Source organism: Astyanax mexicanus, chromosome 10 (genome assembly GCF_023375975.1).
Source record: "Astyanax mexicanus isolate ESR-SI-001 chromosome 10, AstMex3_surface, whole genome shotgun sequence".
Taxonomy (NCBI): Eukaryota; Metazoa; Chordata; class Actinopteri; order Characiformes; family Acestrorhamphidae; genus Astyanax; species Astyanax mexicanus.
The window spans coordinates 10,859,478-10,877,647 of NC_064417.1; the positions used below are offsets into that span (position 1 = coordinate 10,859,478).

The 18,170-nt window shown below is 39.9% G+C and overlaps 1 protein-coding gene across 1 annotated transcript in view; it reads left to right on the forward strand.

Annotated features, from left to right (window-relative positions):
* Nucleotides 1-14,625: 14,625 nt before the first annotated feature.
* Nucleotides 14,626-18,170, forward strand: part of wwp2 (WW domain containing E3 ubiquitin protein ligase 2) — a 50,803-nt gene continuing 47,258 nt past the window's right edge. Inside the window, exons 1-3 of the mRNA XM_049483806.1 lie at nucleotides 14,626-14,712; nucleotides 16,296-16,377; nucleotides 17,526-17,682. Of these exons, the coding sequence (XP_049339763.1) occupies nucleotides 16,308-16,377; nucleotides 17,526-17,682 (227 nt within the window). The 5' untranslated portion in view covers nucleotides 14,626-14,712; nucleotides 16,296-16,307. The remainder of the gene's footprint in view (nucleotides 14,713-16,295; nucleotides 16,378-17,525; nucleotides 17,683-18,170) is intronic.

Here is an 18,170-nt window from a genome sequence, read left to right on the forward strand (position 1 = left end):
AAATTACTCTTCACATGTGGCAGGTGTTGTGTCAAAATCTGACTTCCCTGCAGAATCCGACTCCCCTTTGCGTGCGCTCTTGTCATGTAAACCATATTAATGCTCTATTACCTTGCAAATGAATAATTGTACCAATGTTTACTATTTCTGTTTCTCTCACCAAGACCTGCTATCAGGATAAAGTTATTACCTTTTGGGTGCTGAGATCAGAGGGGGAATATTATTTCAGCATCTGTAAAAATTAAACGGCCAAGTATCAGGTATTCAGATGCGAACTTATCCTCCCAGACTTGATGATTAAAGCTGTGTTTAACATGTTCTCCTAATATTTTTTTATTTTAATTTTTTTTTTCTAATTGTTCCCATTTTCTCCTAGCCAATTACCCAACCCACTCATTAGGACTCCCCCTATCACTAGTGATGCCCCAACACACCAGGAGGGTAAAGACTAACACCCTCCAATACATGTGATGCTAGCCACGGCTTCTTTTCGAGCTGCTGCTGATGCAGCATTGCCGAGCAGCCAGCGCGTTTGAAGGAAAGCGCAGCGGCTCGGTTCCGGTACATCAGCTCACAGAAGCCCTGTGCTGTGAAAATCACCCTAGGAGTGATGTGGGGAGAGAGCGCCATCTACCCACCCGGAGGGTGGAGGGCCAATTGTGCTCCCTCTGAGCGCAGGCAGCTTGATGGCAAAGCCTTTCTTTTGTTATATACAACTAAACTAGCACTGCAAGTGTTTTGTTTGGCTTTATATCTTGCTGTGTTCTGAGTGAAATACAAAGATAAAGCATTATTTACACACAAAATAACGACAGCATGAGTGTAATCTCTAGCGCCTACCTGTTCACAATCTCTACAATGCACATTGCTACATTTTTAAATAGCGATGCATCGTGCCAGAACTCAGTAGACTGATCAACTTGTTTAGGCGTTATTTTTGTCACATATCCAGTCTGCAATTTCTGTATCTCATAGCATTAAGCTTCTAAGCGCTTGGGATCTTTGGGGGCATGTATAATTAAGTATAACTACTCTATCAAAAAAGTGACTTGAGTAGAAATTGAAGTGTTCTTTAAGCATCATGATAAAGTATTCAACATTTAGGGTACTTAAGTATTGCAATTAGTTTATTTTAAAATGTTCTACTCAAGTACTGAAAGTAATAGTACAAGTATTGTGTTGTGTAGTTATTACAGAAAGAAGTCAAAGTTTGGGTTGACCGAACTGGCCCAATTGACTCAGTCGAAGTTTGTATTTAATTACGGTCATTAGTTTATACTAATTACAACACCTGACCCAAATTGGAGTTAATAACGTAATTTTGGGAGTTTGATCCACGCCCCCACTCCTCCCACTCTCCGACCTATATAACCGTCACTTCCTCTCTACCTGCATGTCGAACAACCTCGCATGTGACGTTGGCTCCCGCTCCTTACCCGATCCGCGATGGTCCTCCACCTGTATGTCTCCTGCCTCCGGCCGTTCTCTGCCCCCCTGGCTTCTCTACCACCACTGTTAGTTAGTTAGTTAGTTTCTTTATTTATCTCCCAAGGAGAAATTTTTCTTGGATTGAGGGCATACTGCACTACAACACAAAACAAACACATACAGACAATCATGTGACCAAAACCATATCATTACAATACATTAAGGATTTAAAGTGCATTACATTACATACTTTCACAGAACCCCACAGCCCCTATACAACCAAATACAGTCAGACGTCCTTATTATTTAGAATCTTAATTGACAGTGGTACAAAAGAATGTTTAAACCTATTGTGCCTACACAAAGACTGCTCCCGGCATATTCCCTGGTATGGTGTGTTTCCCCGACTGCCGCGGCTGGCGCCTCCTCTCCTGGCTCCTCGGCCCAGTTGGGCTGCTCCTGTGAGGTCGCCTTCAGACTTCAGCGACTCTTTCTCTCTCTCTCAGCTGCTGCACCGGCACCTGACTCCCTGGACCCATCCTCTATGCTGTTATTCCAGTACAGTCCATATATTTGGATATGCCGGCAGCACCCCAAACACCTCATTTAATTACTGACAGCATTAAACATAAAGGCCAACATATATGCATTACTGATGTAAATAAAATATGCTACCAAAAATGTTATCAATAGATAACAGATATCAGATTTGGCAATTAAATGTAAATTCAAAAATTATTATTTTATTTGTTTTATTTAATAGATTTTTTCCCTCACCTGCATATTACACATTAATTAAATAAATTCCCCACAAAATTCAAGAATGACAAGTCTTTTAAGTGGTTTTATTCGTTATTGTTCATTTTCTCCTTCTCTTCGTCTTCATCCTCTCTCTACTGGCAAATGAATACAAAATGAAATGGTCAGATTTTGGTTAGAATTTATAAATGTGATTTATGGCAGTCAGTCTGTCTGTCTGTCTGTTGAAAAGCCTCTCTGATATCAGCAGCCTTTTTCCTGATCTCAGTAGCACAGGGCTAAAGCTGCTCAGTAAAGCAGTTCAGATACGAAATTAAAGTTATTCTGTCTGCAACAGCATTAATAATAAACCCTCACACCTTTAACTCGCTACTTTAACTTAAACTAACCCTCATAAATATCTCATTTACAGCCTGATATCACAAACAACCAAAACAGTTTAAATATCTGAATCTACTCACCTTATAAACTTCTCTCTCTGTCCCCTCTCTCTCCTCCGCCACTCACTGTCGGGTCCCTCAGCTCAGCGCAGCTCCAGGTGGATTGTGGGAAATATTATCGGGTGAAGTGTGCTGGGCTTGTATACTTAAAAATCTCTCCAGGTGCAGTACGTCATCCGGGAACTTTTGGCGTCCTCAAACTCGCTTACTGCGCATTCGGACACACTACCCGATCTCGCATACTGCTTTTGCATACTGTTTAGTATGGAAGTACGCGATTTCGGACGCAGCCATTATTTCTTTTTTGTTTGACACCAAAGAGACACCGTACTTGCCAGTTAAGCTAGGCGAGGTAGACTAAGGTAGTTTAGGCACAACCATGAAACGGTTTTATCCCAGCGGTGCCCAAAAAAGAAAGAAAATGAAGGAAAGGAAGTCCAGCACAGAACGCTTGACAAAGATCACCAATTTTTTTTCGCAGCCGCAAGATATGGAACATCTGGAACAAGCCGATCTCCGGGGCTGTTTGCCCGTCGGCAGCACGGGAGAACGAACCGATCTCCGGGGCTGTTTGCCCACCATTAGCATTGTGGAACAAACCGATCTCCAGAGCTACAGATAGGTGATACATTTAGAGTCATAAAACTCACATTGCTTTAACTTAATCTCCTTCTGCTATTAACACAATTCTGGTTGTGTTTACATAAACATAATGCCGTCTCTTGCAGTGTGACAAAAAGCAAATCAATAATGTTGAGTATATGAATGTATAAATGCTCTCAAAATCAATAAGGTAAACATGCGGTGAAGAACATTGGTATTTAAATTGTGTGAAACTGACACCAATAAATCCATAACTCCTGCTATTTACTTACTTAGAAGTATTTTGTTTCTTAGTAGCATCCTAGCTGTGAAGTGTGGAGAATAGTTTTGCGATATATTGATTATCGCTGAATCGCAGTTTTGAGATATCACCGTTACCATTAATTTACCACAGCTGAAAGGTGCTGGAAAAATTTAAAAATGGTCATTGAAAGTGCTTGAGAAGTGCTTGAATTTTACCTTGTAAAAGGTGTATGAAACCCTAATATTGCATTTTGCTATACAAAAAGAATCCATTTGATGAGGGCCCCAGACAAAAAAAAACATTGCTTAGGGTCCCAGAACTTCCAAATCCGCCCCTGCTTAAATGATCTCGTAGTTCAGAGGATCCAGTTTTTTGTTCAGGTCAGGTGTAAAATGTACACATAATAAAACATACAGGGGTCTGAACAGATTTATTTACCACAGAATGTGACAGAGGTGTGGTGTTTGAAAAGCCCATTCATTTTCCTAATAGGGAAAAAACGCTGAGACACGGAAGCTTTATGAGGACTACAGAATGACGCACAACTTTAGTCATCATTCTGCACCCTGTAATGCTTGAATAAATCAAATTCAGTACTCCAACTTAACAGCGCCCCCAGCCGGTGTGGTGCAGAGTGACAGTAAACATTTGCCAAAACATTAAGGCTTTCTCACAGCTAGTCTGTATGTGAATCAGAAAATTAATTATAAATAAAAATATATATATATATAATTTTATTTCAAATTTTTCCCATTTTCTTCCCAATTTACACGACCAGTTACCCAACACACTTATTAGAACTCCCCCCAACACACTAGGAGGGCGAAGACTAACACATGCTTCCTCCGATACATGTGAAGCCAGCCACCGCTGATGCAGCATTACCGAGCAGCCAGTGCGCTCGGAGGAAAGTGCAGCGGCTCGGCTCCGGTACATCAGCTTACAGACGCCCTGTGCTGCAGACATCACCGTAGGAGTGATTTGGGGAGAAAGCGCCATCTACCCATTAAAAGGGAGCAGGGCCAATTGTGCTTCCTCTGAATCAGTCCAGGGTCTGAACAGCAATGTAGAGCAGGCAAAAAGGCAGAGTCGAGGTAAATGGAAAAAGGTTGTAAACAACGCATTGTAATGCAGGACAAACCCAAACAATACTCAGCAGTGAGAGAGAGGACCGAAGGGGTATATATACAGGGGAAATGAGATGAGGCTAATTACACTGACTGCTTAATGGAAAAGCCTTGTGCAGAGTCATGTAATCATGTGAACAAGTGTAGTCCATGTGTGGTGTGTTCTGGGTAGTGTAGTCCAGTGACTGAAGATCGTAGGTAGAGCTGAGTGCAGGGAAGAGAAGTGCACTTTTGGGGTCAGGTGTGACAGTACCCCCACACCCAATTGTTCTAAGATTATATATGGAAATTACCGATAAACCTGGGTAGGAGTTTCCTGCAACATCCCTCAAACCTAAAATCCCAGGTCGATAACCACACGGTTCCCAGGCTGGTAGTGAGGGGTGTCACTCCGGTGCCGATCAGATTGTTCCTTATAACGGCGTATAACAGCATACACCTGCTCGTGCATCTCCTCCCACACCTGCTCACTGTGCTTTATCCAGTCATCTATGGCAGGAACATCACTGGATACGGCTGTCCAGGGAGCCAATGGAGGTTGATAACCCAGAATGCAGTGAAACAGAGTGAGACCAGATGTGGAGTTGGTTACTGAGTTTTGTGCAATTTCAGCCCAGATGAGGAACTGAGACCAGTGAAGTGGGATGGAAACCTGAGGCATGAGAGTGGGATGAGAACGGGAAGAGGCAAAAGTTTACTGGCTGGAGGGTTTTAGGGGTACTACACTGTGCACATATGGAGCAGGAGAAGACGAAGCGACATATATCAGCTTTCATAGAGTCCCGCCAATAACGTGCAGAGAGAAGATGCAGGGTACAGGCCTTACCAGGATGACCAGAGGCTAGCAACGAATGAGCCCAAGTGATAAGCCAATCTCTAAACTGAGGTGGGAAAAACGTCTTGTCAGGAGGGCAGTCCTCCGGAGGTGGATGGCCAGGATTAACCCCACTGATCTGCTCATTCAACGAAAAAGAGCAATACAGAGGGAGGAAAAATGTGCTTCACCGTAACAGAGTCCAATATGCTATCCTGGGTGCTATAGACCCGGTACAGCGCATTATCCTTTGTGTGGGCTCTCCAACACGAAAGGAGATCAAGAAGTTAAACCACGAGGAGAAAAGGGACCAACAAGCTTGTCTGCTGTTAAGACGCTTAGCCGTCTAAGATATTCTAGATTCTTGTGATCGTTAAGAACAGTAAATGGGTGTGCGGCCCCTTCCAGCCAGTGATGCCACTCCTCTAGAGCAAGTTTAACTGCAAGCAGCTCTCTATCCTCTATGCAACTTGGGAGAAGACGCACTATGCTGGGACAGGACAGCCCCAACCCCTGTCTCTGAAGCATCGACTTCGACAATAAATGGTAAGACTGGATTGGGTTTTTTGAGAATGTGAGTTGAGACAAAAGCAGCTTGTAGCTTATCAAAGGCGGTTTGAGCTTCACAGGACCATATGGGTCTTGGCTGCGTCTTTAGTCAGAGCTGTGAGTGGTGCTGCTTTGACACTAAAGTTATGAATGAAGCGCCTGTAGAAGTTAGCGAACACCAAAAACCGCTGGAGCTCTTTCATAGTACAGGGTACTGCCCATCTAGTGACTAGTAGAACTTGTCGCTGTTCATAAGGACATCTGATTCCCTGAAGTTGTTCTAGGGCTACTGAAATGAGGGGCAGAGGATAAGCATACTTGTGGGTAATGTTGTTGAGTCTGCAATAGTGTATGCAGGGCATAAAACCACCGTCCTTCTTCTTAACAAAGAAGAATCGGGAGCCTACGGGTGATCTGGACGGTCGATGGCCTATTCCTCCCCATGAGTGAGTGGATACACTCGGAATTTGGGCAAGGTGGCACCTTCTATAAGGTCTATGGCACAATCATAGGGACAGTGAGGAGGCAACTTGGTGGCATTAGCTTTGGTGAAGACTGACGGAAGTCAATTCAGGGGAAATAGTGGTATGGATGTGTCTTTACGGTGGTGGAATGTACATTAAGCTTATCTAGGGCTAAACAGTGTGTGTAGCAGTGAGGAGACCAAGAAAGAATATCTCCCTGGCTCCAGGAGATGACTAGGACATGGGTTTTTAACCAGGGGAGACCTAAAATAATGGGATGTTCAGTGCATGGGAGACCAAAAAAAATTATTTGAGGGGATTCTGAGGATTCTTGAGGGCATCTGTTGAGTGATTGGCTTGGATCAGATGGTTCTCTCATCAACAGCATGGATGGGGATGCGACAAAGTAGAACTCTGGTAGGGATTCCTCACTCATGGACCAGGATCCCCTCCGAACCAGAATCTATAAGTGCTGAAACACAGAAAACACCAGTTGGGCAAGTAATAGTGACATCAATGAAGTCAATAGTTTTTTGAAGTGGCCCCGTGGAAGAATTACACACCACGTTATTGCATGGAATAGATACCGGATTACCCAGGGTGGACATCTTGAATTTTTGTGGACAAAGGCAGCAGTCAGCCTTCACGTTACCAGAATCTCCACAATACAGGCACAGATGCAGCACTGACACACTGATTCAGGTTTTCTGAATCTCCATGGGAAATGGATCAAGAGCCGTGGGAACTGGTGTTGTGACAGTGAAGGTGGGGATGGAACCCAGAGCTGGACCAGGAACTGGTGTTGTAGCAGGAGAGGTTGAAGCCCTTCTGCTTCAAGACAGGAACTGATCTAGGCAGATGGACAAAGAGATTAACTTGTCCAGGGTGAGTTCGTTGTCTCTGCATGCCAGTTCTTTTACAACGTCTGGATGGACAACATTGCAAAACATGTTAAGCAGTGCTGGCTCATTCCAGCCACTGCTAGCTGCTATGGTGCGGAGTGCGTAAGCAGCCACAGAGCATTTACCCTGCCTCAGATTTAGCAGCAGCTCACTGCTAGTGAGACCATAATGGGTATGATCAATAATCTCACAAAAGTGTGTCAAAAATTCAGAAAAGGTATTCAAACAGGGTGGTCAGGAGTGTGTGAGGCAGCTGTGAGCATAGCTACAGGTGCCACTGGGCTTGGAGGACTGGAAGGAAGCGCACATAAACACTCTTGGATCTGGGCGAGTTGCTGTTGTTGGCTCAGTTGCTGATGGGCTAGCTCATCAATTGCGTGGATCACACCAGTGAGCGTTTGATTGTGCTGACCTAAGAGCCTACTTCTGGTTAGCTAAACCAGACTTAATCAGCTCCGCTTCCGCTACCTGGTTTGTTTCTGTCATGATCAGGCAGGATTTAGGCTAATATGGATGCTCAAAAACAGCTTTATTGCTAAATGGGGCGATACAAAGGGTGGTCAAGGCAAGCAGGGTCAATACCGGTGAACAGGTGCCAACAGGGAATTACATACCTTAAATGAGAGACAGTCTAGTTTTGGAGCACAGGCAAACAGCAATGTAGAGCAGGCAAAAAGGCAGAGTTGAAGTAAACGGAAAAAAGGTCACGAAAATGCGTTGTAATGCAGGATGAACCAAAACAATATTCAGAAGTGAGGGCTTAAGGGGTATACAGGGGAAAAGAGGTGAGGCTATTTGCATTGATTTTTCACTGGATGTGCGTTTGCAGAGTCACGTGAAAATATGAGCAAGTGTAGTCCATGTGTGGTGCGTTCTGGGTATTGTAGTCTGTTGACTGAAGATCGCAGGTAGAGCTGAATGCAAGGGAAACAGGTATGACGTCAAGCTAAACATTTAGCTAATGTTAATTAGCTAGGTTAGCTAGCTAACCTAGGTTATGTAGTGTGATATATAAATAGTAGCTAGCTGGGTAGGTTATTTAGCTATATAAACACACTCTTTATGTAGGTTAGCTAGCTAGATAACCTAGTTGTCTTGGTTCATTTACTAAAGCATTTGCTTTAGCATTTATACAGTAGTTAACATAGGTTATGTAAACAGTGGCTGCGTCCGAAATCGCGTACTTAAGCAGTACGTACTGGATTGGGGTGAGTACGCACTGCTTGTCGAGCAAAGCAGTACGCTTTTTCAGTACGCCAGACCGCAGTACGCACGCAGCCTCGGACGCACTACATCCACCATCTTACCTCTGACGCCCTTTCACCTCTCACCCCTCCTAACCAGCGGCACACTTTACATAGCTTTACCCTAATTAATTTCATTAAAATCCCCTCATTAATCAGCTCTTATTAATAAATAAACCCCCAAACTGTCCTATTTAATAAACACTGACTAAATAAAACTTAAAATTAATATTTCCTCAAATATGAAATATTTAATAATAAATATGAACAGACTGTTTAATATTCATGAAGCATATTAATAATACTAGCTTATGCAACAAAACAATTATCAAAAAGTTTCAAAGATAAATACCAAAATGTTAATTAATTCCTGCCTTTCCATTTCACCTCAGAATTTCCTTTTCTAGCCTAAATATTTAAACACATGATCCTTATTGTTATACATTATCTTTTACTGACTGCATTAAACATAAAGGCAACATATATGCATTACTGATGTAAATAAAATATGCTAGAACCAGTCAGTTTCTGGAAAACTGGGGATCATATTTGGCAATAAAAAAATATTTTAGTTATTTTATTTAATATAATTTTTCCCTCACTTGCATATTTACACAAATACATTTCTCACAAAATACAAGAATGACAAGTCTTTAAAGTAGCTTTATTTATTTTTTTTATTCATTGTTCATTTTTCTCCCTCTCTTCATCTTCATCCTCTCGAGTAGGAAGGATAGTTGAATCTGAAACACACACAGATTAAAACAGTTTAGCTTGGTCATTAAACAAATATAATATAAATTCTGAACAACATAAAAGTCTTACCATCCTGGCTGGTTAGCTAGCTATTTAATAAAACTAAATAAAATGGTCAGATTTTGGTTATAATTTATTAATGTGATTTTTGGCAACCAGTCTGTCTGTCTGTTGAAAAGCCTCTCTGATATCAGCAGCCTTTTTTCTCAGATGAGTTTATACAGACTGATCAGTATTAAGTTAAAACTGCCCCAGCTCTTCAGCACTGCAGCAGTATACAGGGCTGTAGTGAGTTAGTAAACGCTGGTGTTGTAGAACAGAAGATTAATAAAGAGTTGTGATAAGTTTGATAACTCTAGCTAAGCTAACTGATCTCAGTAGCACAGGGCTAACGCTGCTCAGTAAAGCAGTTCAGATACGAAAATAAAGATGTTCTGTCTGCAACAGCATTAATAACAAACCCACACCCCTATAACTCGCTACTTTAACTTAAACTAACCCTCATAAATCTTTCATTTACAGCCTGATATCACAAACAACCAAAACAGTTTATATATCTGAATCTCCTCACCTCATAAACTTCTCTCTCTCTCTCCACTCCTCTCCTCCGCCGCTCCGCCGCTCACTGACGGGTCACTCAGCTCAGCGCGGCTCCCGGTGGATTGTGGGAAATATTAGCGGGTGAAGTGTGCTGGGCTTGTATACTTAAAAATCTCTCCAGGTGCAGTACGTCATCCGGGAACTTTTCGCGTACTCAAACTCGCCTACTGCGCATTCGGACACACTACCCGATCTCGCATACTGCTTTTGCATACTGTTTAGTATGGAAGTACGCGATTTCGGACGCAGCCAGTGTGTTTAGCTAGCTAGTTAGATAACCTACCTAGCATTAGCTGTCTTGGTTAATTTACTAAAAGTTATGCACATTGTATATGTTAAGCAAACATTTCAGAAGTTTAGTTGTTAATAGTGAAAAAATGTGCTTTATGTTTAAATGTGGTAATGTTTGCTTCTTGTTTGAAATGCCCAATGTTTAGGCTCTATTTAAGGAGGAGGAGGAACATATGAGAAGCTGCAGTGTGTTTCCCAAATCTGCACCAGCTTTTGTTGTTGCACCCAAAAGCCCAGACCCAGTTCTGAATATTGATACAAAATGAAATAAATTAATAAAATAAAATTGTTTATATAGGGTGTCCTGGTTTTTAAATTATCTTTATTGGACCATAAAATATACAGGCACTAGGGCACTGCGCACAGTGCTGCGTGTGACATAATCCCTGAGTCGCGTCAGTGAGAGCAGCCCAGTTCTTAATCAGAATGTAGACAGTGTGACTGTCAGTCAGTGCTGCCAATTTAGCGACTAAAGCGACTACCGACAAATCTAGAGAGTTTTTGTGGTGTTATTGGAGACTTTTGGCGACTCTGAGATGAACACAATCTCTCTTTAGCCGCGCTGCAGCGGCTCCTGCCGTGAGCCCCGCCCACAACACTCACACACCGCTCCACCAACACCGTGCCCACAGCCACCGCTGACTGACCCCGCCCCGTATTTACAGATCAAAAGTGACGGCCTATTTAAAAAGCAACAGATGTTGTTCATTTGTAACATTTCTGACATATTTAGGATGTTTTTTACACACTTTTTTCACTCCCACAACTTTAATCCTTTACAGCTTTAAAAACATGTATTATGCAAATGAGTTGTTGACGTCATTTAGCGACTCATTTAGCTTATTCAGGTGAATAGCCACACCAACAATGGGAGCATTTAATAATTATGGTGGACACATCCGTTAATTAAATTAAATTAATTCATTGAGCACATAGAGGGGGTGCTGAGTGGTCCAGCAGTCTAAAGCGCTGCCACTATGAGCGGGAGGTCGCAGGTCCGAACACTTGCAAACAAGCTGCCGACACCATAGACTGTGTATAGCTGGACAGAGCATCGTCTCCCAAAAGTGAAGCCACCCCAGGTCGGGCGCACCCAGCTGTTCGGTTTCAGAAAGCTGTGTGACCTCACTCATTGCCATAGGTTTCAATGGCAAAACAGTCAACTTTCAAACACGTTTTTTTCTAATATACTGTAATTCTACCTCCATTATTTAAATGCAACAGCTAGCGTAACCTTGTTAAATTTTTTTATCCCCACAGAATTTGATTTTCAAAAACGTTATTCAGCTCTATTCAAAAAAGGTGTGGTTATTGTAAAAAGGCTGGTTATGGGCAGGACCAATTACAGACTGTCAGCTCCGCTCTGCAGCCTGTGACTGCGAGGCAGCCCTCAGGGGCGGGGTTATTTAAATGAGTAGGCTGTCTCTCCACAGTCTTTCTCCCTCCTCTGGTCTCTACTGCGCAGACTCGGGTATCAGGATCGGCAACATGGAGGAAGATTTTGGCTTCATTTTCATTGAATGAATGGGAACGGCCACACGGCGTCCATCTTTTTTTACAGTCTCTGGCCTACATTCAAACGGCGCACAATTGGCCTCGCTCACTTTCTCCCCACATCACTCCTAGGGTACTCGGCAATGCTGCAACAGCAGCAGCTCGAAAAGAAGCGGTGGCTGACTTCACATGTATCGGAGGAAGCATGTGTTAGTCTTCACCCTGTTGTGGCATTATTAGTGATAGGGGGAGTCCTAATGAATGGGTTGGGTAATTGGCTAGGTAAATTGGGGAGAAAATGGGGAAAATTAGAAATAAATTTATAAAAAAAATGTATTGAGCACATATAAAGAGGGTACATTACTAAATATTTAATAAATCATGACAATTTTAAAGACCCTTAAACTGGACCATGTACAATTGTTGGAGTGGTCATGATGATGTTCAACAGAAAAGTCTTCTGGTACAACGCCAGTGCATCACAGCAGATTAGGGCTGATTGACAGGACTGCAGTAGGCTGGTAGCCACTGTGTTTATAGCTTAGTAGAGAGGCCAGCAACCTAATTCTGGAGTAAGGATGTGGGATGGGAAGATACTAAATTCACCCACTTGGTATGCGAACCCATGGTTTCTTGGGTATACACTCAGGGCTAAGTAGAGAAGAACAATTTTACTAATGGCAGATCAACTAAATAACAAGTAAAATTAGGATGATAGAACTGCCAGATATTGTACAGCGAAGTTTGTGAAACCTTTAGAATGTTCTATATTTCTGCATAATTATGACCTAAAACATCAGACTTTGACAGAAGTCATAAAAGTAGATAAAGTATAGCCAGTTGGTAATTTATTAATTGAGGAAAATTATCCCATATTACATATTTATGATTGTCTTCATGAGGTTAGCGTAAAACATCTTGCAGGAGTTCCTGGAGGTGCTGAACAATAGTTATTGCTTTTATTCAAGCTGTGCTCCAGCTCAACCTAAATCACCCATCTCAGTTGGGTTTAAGTCAGGGGACTGTGGATGGCATACACTTTTTACTACGTAATTTATAACCTAATTCCAAATGTGTACCTTATTTTTTTCATATCTTCAATGTAAATATACAGTGTAGAAAATAAATTAAAAACATTGAAAGATAAGGTGTTTTTTGGTACTGTAATTGTGGTTCTATGATGCTGGAGGACCACCAGAGTAGCTAACGCAGAGACCCCTACGCAAGAGGTGTGAGTCTTTTTTTCTATTTTTTCAAACTTTATTTCAAAGTAATGAAAAGTTACACATTACATATTAAAAAGAACATCGTACAGGGAAGAGTAAATGGATACATTCTATAAAGTATTTTGCGATGGATTTCTTTTGTGCTGTTGTGTGTGAAATATCTGTTAGTACCTTGAAACTCTATCAAATGATTTTCCACTTAAGAATTGGCAAACAGCTTTGGTAATAGTTGATGCTTTTCTGATGTGTGTGTTGTTACATCTTTCATTTAAAATGTCAATACCTTCAATTTTGAGCTTTAGGATTTTACTAGGTAATATTAAGGAAGATATTTGTATTGAGCCTTGATGTGATGAAGTAATTTAGGTGATATGCTCTTACATAGAATGTTATAATCTTTCTGTGGCATATTCTATCCCAAGATACTTATAATCTCTTTGTATAGATACAGTTCACCATTTGAATTCAGCAAATCAGTTACAAACTTAGTGTTAGTGTAATCAATTATAAACTTAGTGTTTCAACATAGTGTTGAAATCCAGAACATTAAAGCCCCCATCTTTATAATCTCTGATCATTGTCTTTCGTTTTATGTAATCGGGTTTATTATTCTAGATAAATATAAATATTTTTGAGTTTATAGTTGCACCTGTTTTGGTGTCAGCATATAAGGAAAAAGCAGGATGTACCACTCTAGAAAGTCCCTCTGCTTTTGACAATAAAACCCATCCCTGAAGATTTCAATTTATTTGTAGCCAACATCCAAAAATAGTTTTAGTATTTTTTTACTTGATTGTGGAAGTTATATTTAGTTTTATGAGAAGATGATCTGCTAATTATTATTCCGAGATATCAAACCGTGTTTTAACGTGGATTCCATTTATCTGAGTAATGTTTCTATCATGTACAGTCATTATTTTAGATTTATTTTGATTAACTGTGAGACCTGGCACTTAGATAGTAACTGAAGTGTTTGTAGGGCATTATTAACCTGACCTAACCTATCTTCCTTTAGAAACAGACAGGTATTGTCTGATAATTGACTAACAATATACATCTGATCTGCTATTGTGATACCCTTAATATTAGAACAGTGTTGGATATAACGAATAAGAAGCTCAGCTACCAAGAAAAACAAATAGGGAGATATTGCACAGCCTAGTATTATTCCTCTATTAACTGCAAATCATGGTGATACACCATTAGATAGGGAAACATTACTGTTTATTGGTTTATAATAGGTTTGAATGACCTTACTAAAACTACAACCAAAACAAAAGTAGCGTAAAGTTTCAAAAATGAATTTATGTTCCACTGTGTCGAGCGCCTTATAAAAGTCCAGAAAAAAACAGCTTCCTTGTTAATCAATTCTGAATAGTCTAAGAGATCCAGAATCAGGCTAACATTATAATAATAATAATAATAATTATTATTATTATTATTATTATTATTATTATTATTATTATTATTATTATTATTATTATTACTATTATTATTATTATTATTATTATTATCGTTATTATTATTATTATTATGAACACAGTTGAAGTCATATTTTGCTGCTTAATAATAATAACAATAACAATAACTGTTAAAATAGTTGTTGTTATTATTATTATTATTATTATTATTATTATTATTATTATTATTGTGAACACAGTTGAAACACGTGATTTCACCTCCAGCGCATACCGCCTCTCCTCGGTGTCACATGACCGTAAGGAGGAAGTGCTGCTAGGCTAACCTTGCTAGCGGACGGCGCGGATAAAAGGTTACGTTTTTGTGATTTAAAGTGTTTAAAGAGTTTAATTTAGGTGGATTTGAGCGACTGAGCGGTGGTAGAGATAAGCGGCGGGGGTGGGTTTTAGAGACATGGCGGTTTGGGAGTTTAATAGGAGAAGCTAAATTCAGAATACTAATAAAAACAATACAAGCTAACGTGGCTAATGTGCTGCTATATCAGAGGTGTTAGCTATCTGTGTTAGCTAATAATGGTGAATACTGCATTATACGCTGCTAATTTAATTTAGGAATAATTGAAGGAACCCTGACGTTGATGTCAAATGTTGCTGTTTAATCTTTGATAAATCTTTATTTGTTGCCAGGCTTTTCTTCCATTTTTCAGCCTCGTATTTGAATTTCCCGTTCCACCTTAAAGGTCGCAGCCGTTCCCTTTTGGAGCTGTAGGCACCAGAATGTAACTGCTGCGTAGTTTAAGGTGGAACGGACATTTATAACGAGCAGTTAGCCTCAGCCTAGAATATATGTAGTGTGCATTTTTGTCTTTTTTATAACAACGTAACGCCTCAGTTATTACTTTTATTTGCTTTGATAATATGCTGAACATGATTTCAGTCTGTTCAAATGTTACTAACATTAACGTTACTGATGTATAGTTAGTATTTTTTATCGCATAATATTGTGTACTTAATTTTAAATGTGTATAACTTTACATATGTACATTAGCTAATGTTTTTAATACCACACTAAACATTCAAACACCTGTATGTATTACAACACAGTGTATTTGATATAGTATCTCTTTACAGTGTTTCACATCTAACGCACACAATACATCTGCAGTGATGAAGAGTTATGTACCCTATACTTGTAATATGGGTATCATATATTGCCATTTAAAATGATTAATTGTGACTAATCAAAGAAAAGTATGCTATGTAAATGTTTTAGTCTATAATCATAGCTAAACAACTGTGTTAACCACATAAGCAAGTCTGGTAAATATTACTGAACACATCCACATGTTGACACAAGGCTAACTAATAAGGTATACAGGTTTTGTTTACATTACTTGGCAACATTAGCCTTATAGGTAAAGGAATAACCTACATGTCTGGCCTGGGTCGATGAAGTTAAGACCATTGGAGGATTTGTTGACAGAAGTATTGCTGTAATGAAGAGTATTCATTATACCTTGCTGTAACACATGTTATGCATGCTTGTGATTTACTGAATGTGTGCTGTACACATTACTGTATTTATAAAAAACACAGTCAACACGAATCAGGTGCTACAGTAAGGCGAATATTCCAGAAAGGGGCATTCATTGATTTTATAAGTGTTTTATAAGTGTTGTGATAGTTTATTGTGCATTATTTTGTCCTTCAGTTTGATATCTTTCACTATTTTTAGTCCTTTTGGTTTATCAACTCTTATGGGCTTTGTGACTGCAGTACCCAGTCTGCATTACCAATTCCCTTAAACAGCTTTTAGTGCAGCCAATTAGGATTATTAGAATCTACATGTACGTGACAATCACCAAAGGGTAAAGGTTGAAAGTCATGTTTTGTTTATAGTTTCTGTATCTCTGTTGTGCGTGGGTGCGCATTGTAGGGCTGTGATGTGATGGCAGCTGCCAGTGTGAGCAGACCTGGAGGAGTCCAGAGCATAGAAAAATCCCAGCTGATCTTGAAAGGTAAAGTCACATTCACTTACATGTTAAAGGGCTAATTGATCATAAAAAAATAAATCACTATGGTTAATCAAACCTTTACAACCATGACTAATGCTACTTGTGGGATAAAATGTTATTAAGACCCTCAGCATTGAGCTGTGGACCAAAGGCACCTGTGTTCCCTGGAATGTTGCCCTATTCAGTACTTTTGGGATAAGGCAGTGTCACTTGTCAAGAAAGGCAATAAAATTCTCATGTTTTTTTTTTTTAAAGAAACAATAAATGAGAAGATGTCTGAAAACATTTGTCCATATAATGCATCTGATGTGAGCTTCTTTTGTTCTCACCAGGGGATGCTAGGTACTTGATTTAAAGAAAGCCCCAGTCTGATAGCTTTAAACACACCCACACAAATCTTTATCTTGCCATTAGTCTTTCAGCTTCTCCACTTCTTTGCTAATTTGGTAAATAAATACGGTTTTACTTTCTTTATAAGCATAAAGCACAAACAAATAAACCCTTAGTTTCATTAGGATATTTTATATGATGTAATGATTTGTAAAAATATTACTTACACTTGGTTAAGAAGTTTACATTCTAGTTTATTTTCCCTACCCTTAAACTTGGTCCTTACACAAGCTCATTCTCAGTCCTAAACCTAACCTTTATCCAGGTCCAAAACCTAGTACTGGTCCTAATCCTTAACACAGTTAAGACTGTAGTCATAGCTAGACTTCAAAAACAATTTAATTAATTTCTTTTTCTCTAAGATACAGGACAAATAAACTTCTTCACTAAGCTGAATGAAGTTCCAGATTACGAAATCATGTTTTTTTTTAACCATTAGAGGGCAGTGTTTACTGTTATTTAATTTTGTGCCTTAAAATCAGACTGAGCAGTGAGCAGTAACTAATATTTATTTTCTATTAACATACAAAGGGATTAAATAAAAAAAAATAAAATTTAAAAGGTACTAAACACCGTCCGAGTGTTTAGAATTTACAACTTCCTCCCACTGGCAAATGCTTTGGTGGAAATGTCTAATGTAGGTGTACACAGCACCATCTACTGTCAGATTTTAGCTTTAGGAGCTAAACTCAATCATCAGAACTCAACTGTTAGCTCTGTTCTCTGACGTGTGTGTGTGTGTGTGTGTCTGTCTGTCTCAGTGGTGTCTGCCAGGCCGCAGTCTCCAAAGCTTCCTGGCCGTCTGTCCCGCCTCAGCTCCTTCGTGGAAGTGACAGCTGATGGCCTGACCAGCGAGACCAAGAAAACCGGGAAACGCAGCGGTCAGCACGAGCTGCAGTGGAACGAGGACCTCACACTGTGAGCTTCTTATTCCTGTCTATAAAGTTGTACTCCTTCTACAGAAGCCACATTCACCATTGCATATTACACGCTCAAAATAGTTTTTGTTAATTTGTTTTTATTTTTTAAATTTGTTATTTAATTAATTTATTTCTAAAAGTTTAGTTTTAATTCAAAGTTTTGTTTTCAGTGTTATTGTAGGTGTTTTGTCCGAACCAGGGCATCATTTTATTTGCTCCTGGACTGCAGTGCTGTACTTAGCTAGTTTATTTTTATTTGGAAGTTTATTGAAAGCCAGTACCATCTCCTGGGTATTTAAATCAAGATTTTGTGTACTTACAGTAAAAAATTCAAAACACTGTTTGTGTATGGCTGTAAAAAGGAGAACCACTGCAAATTGCAGTGTGTCCCTTTGGTGAAGTGGGGAGGACAGTGCTTGACAGAACTGAGTAATGCTTTATTACCTGAGCCATATTTGTTTAAACTCTGGGAATATTACTCTACTG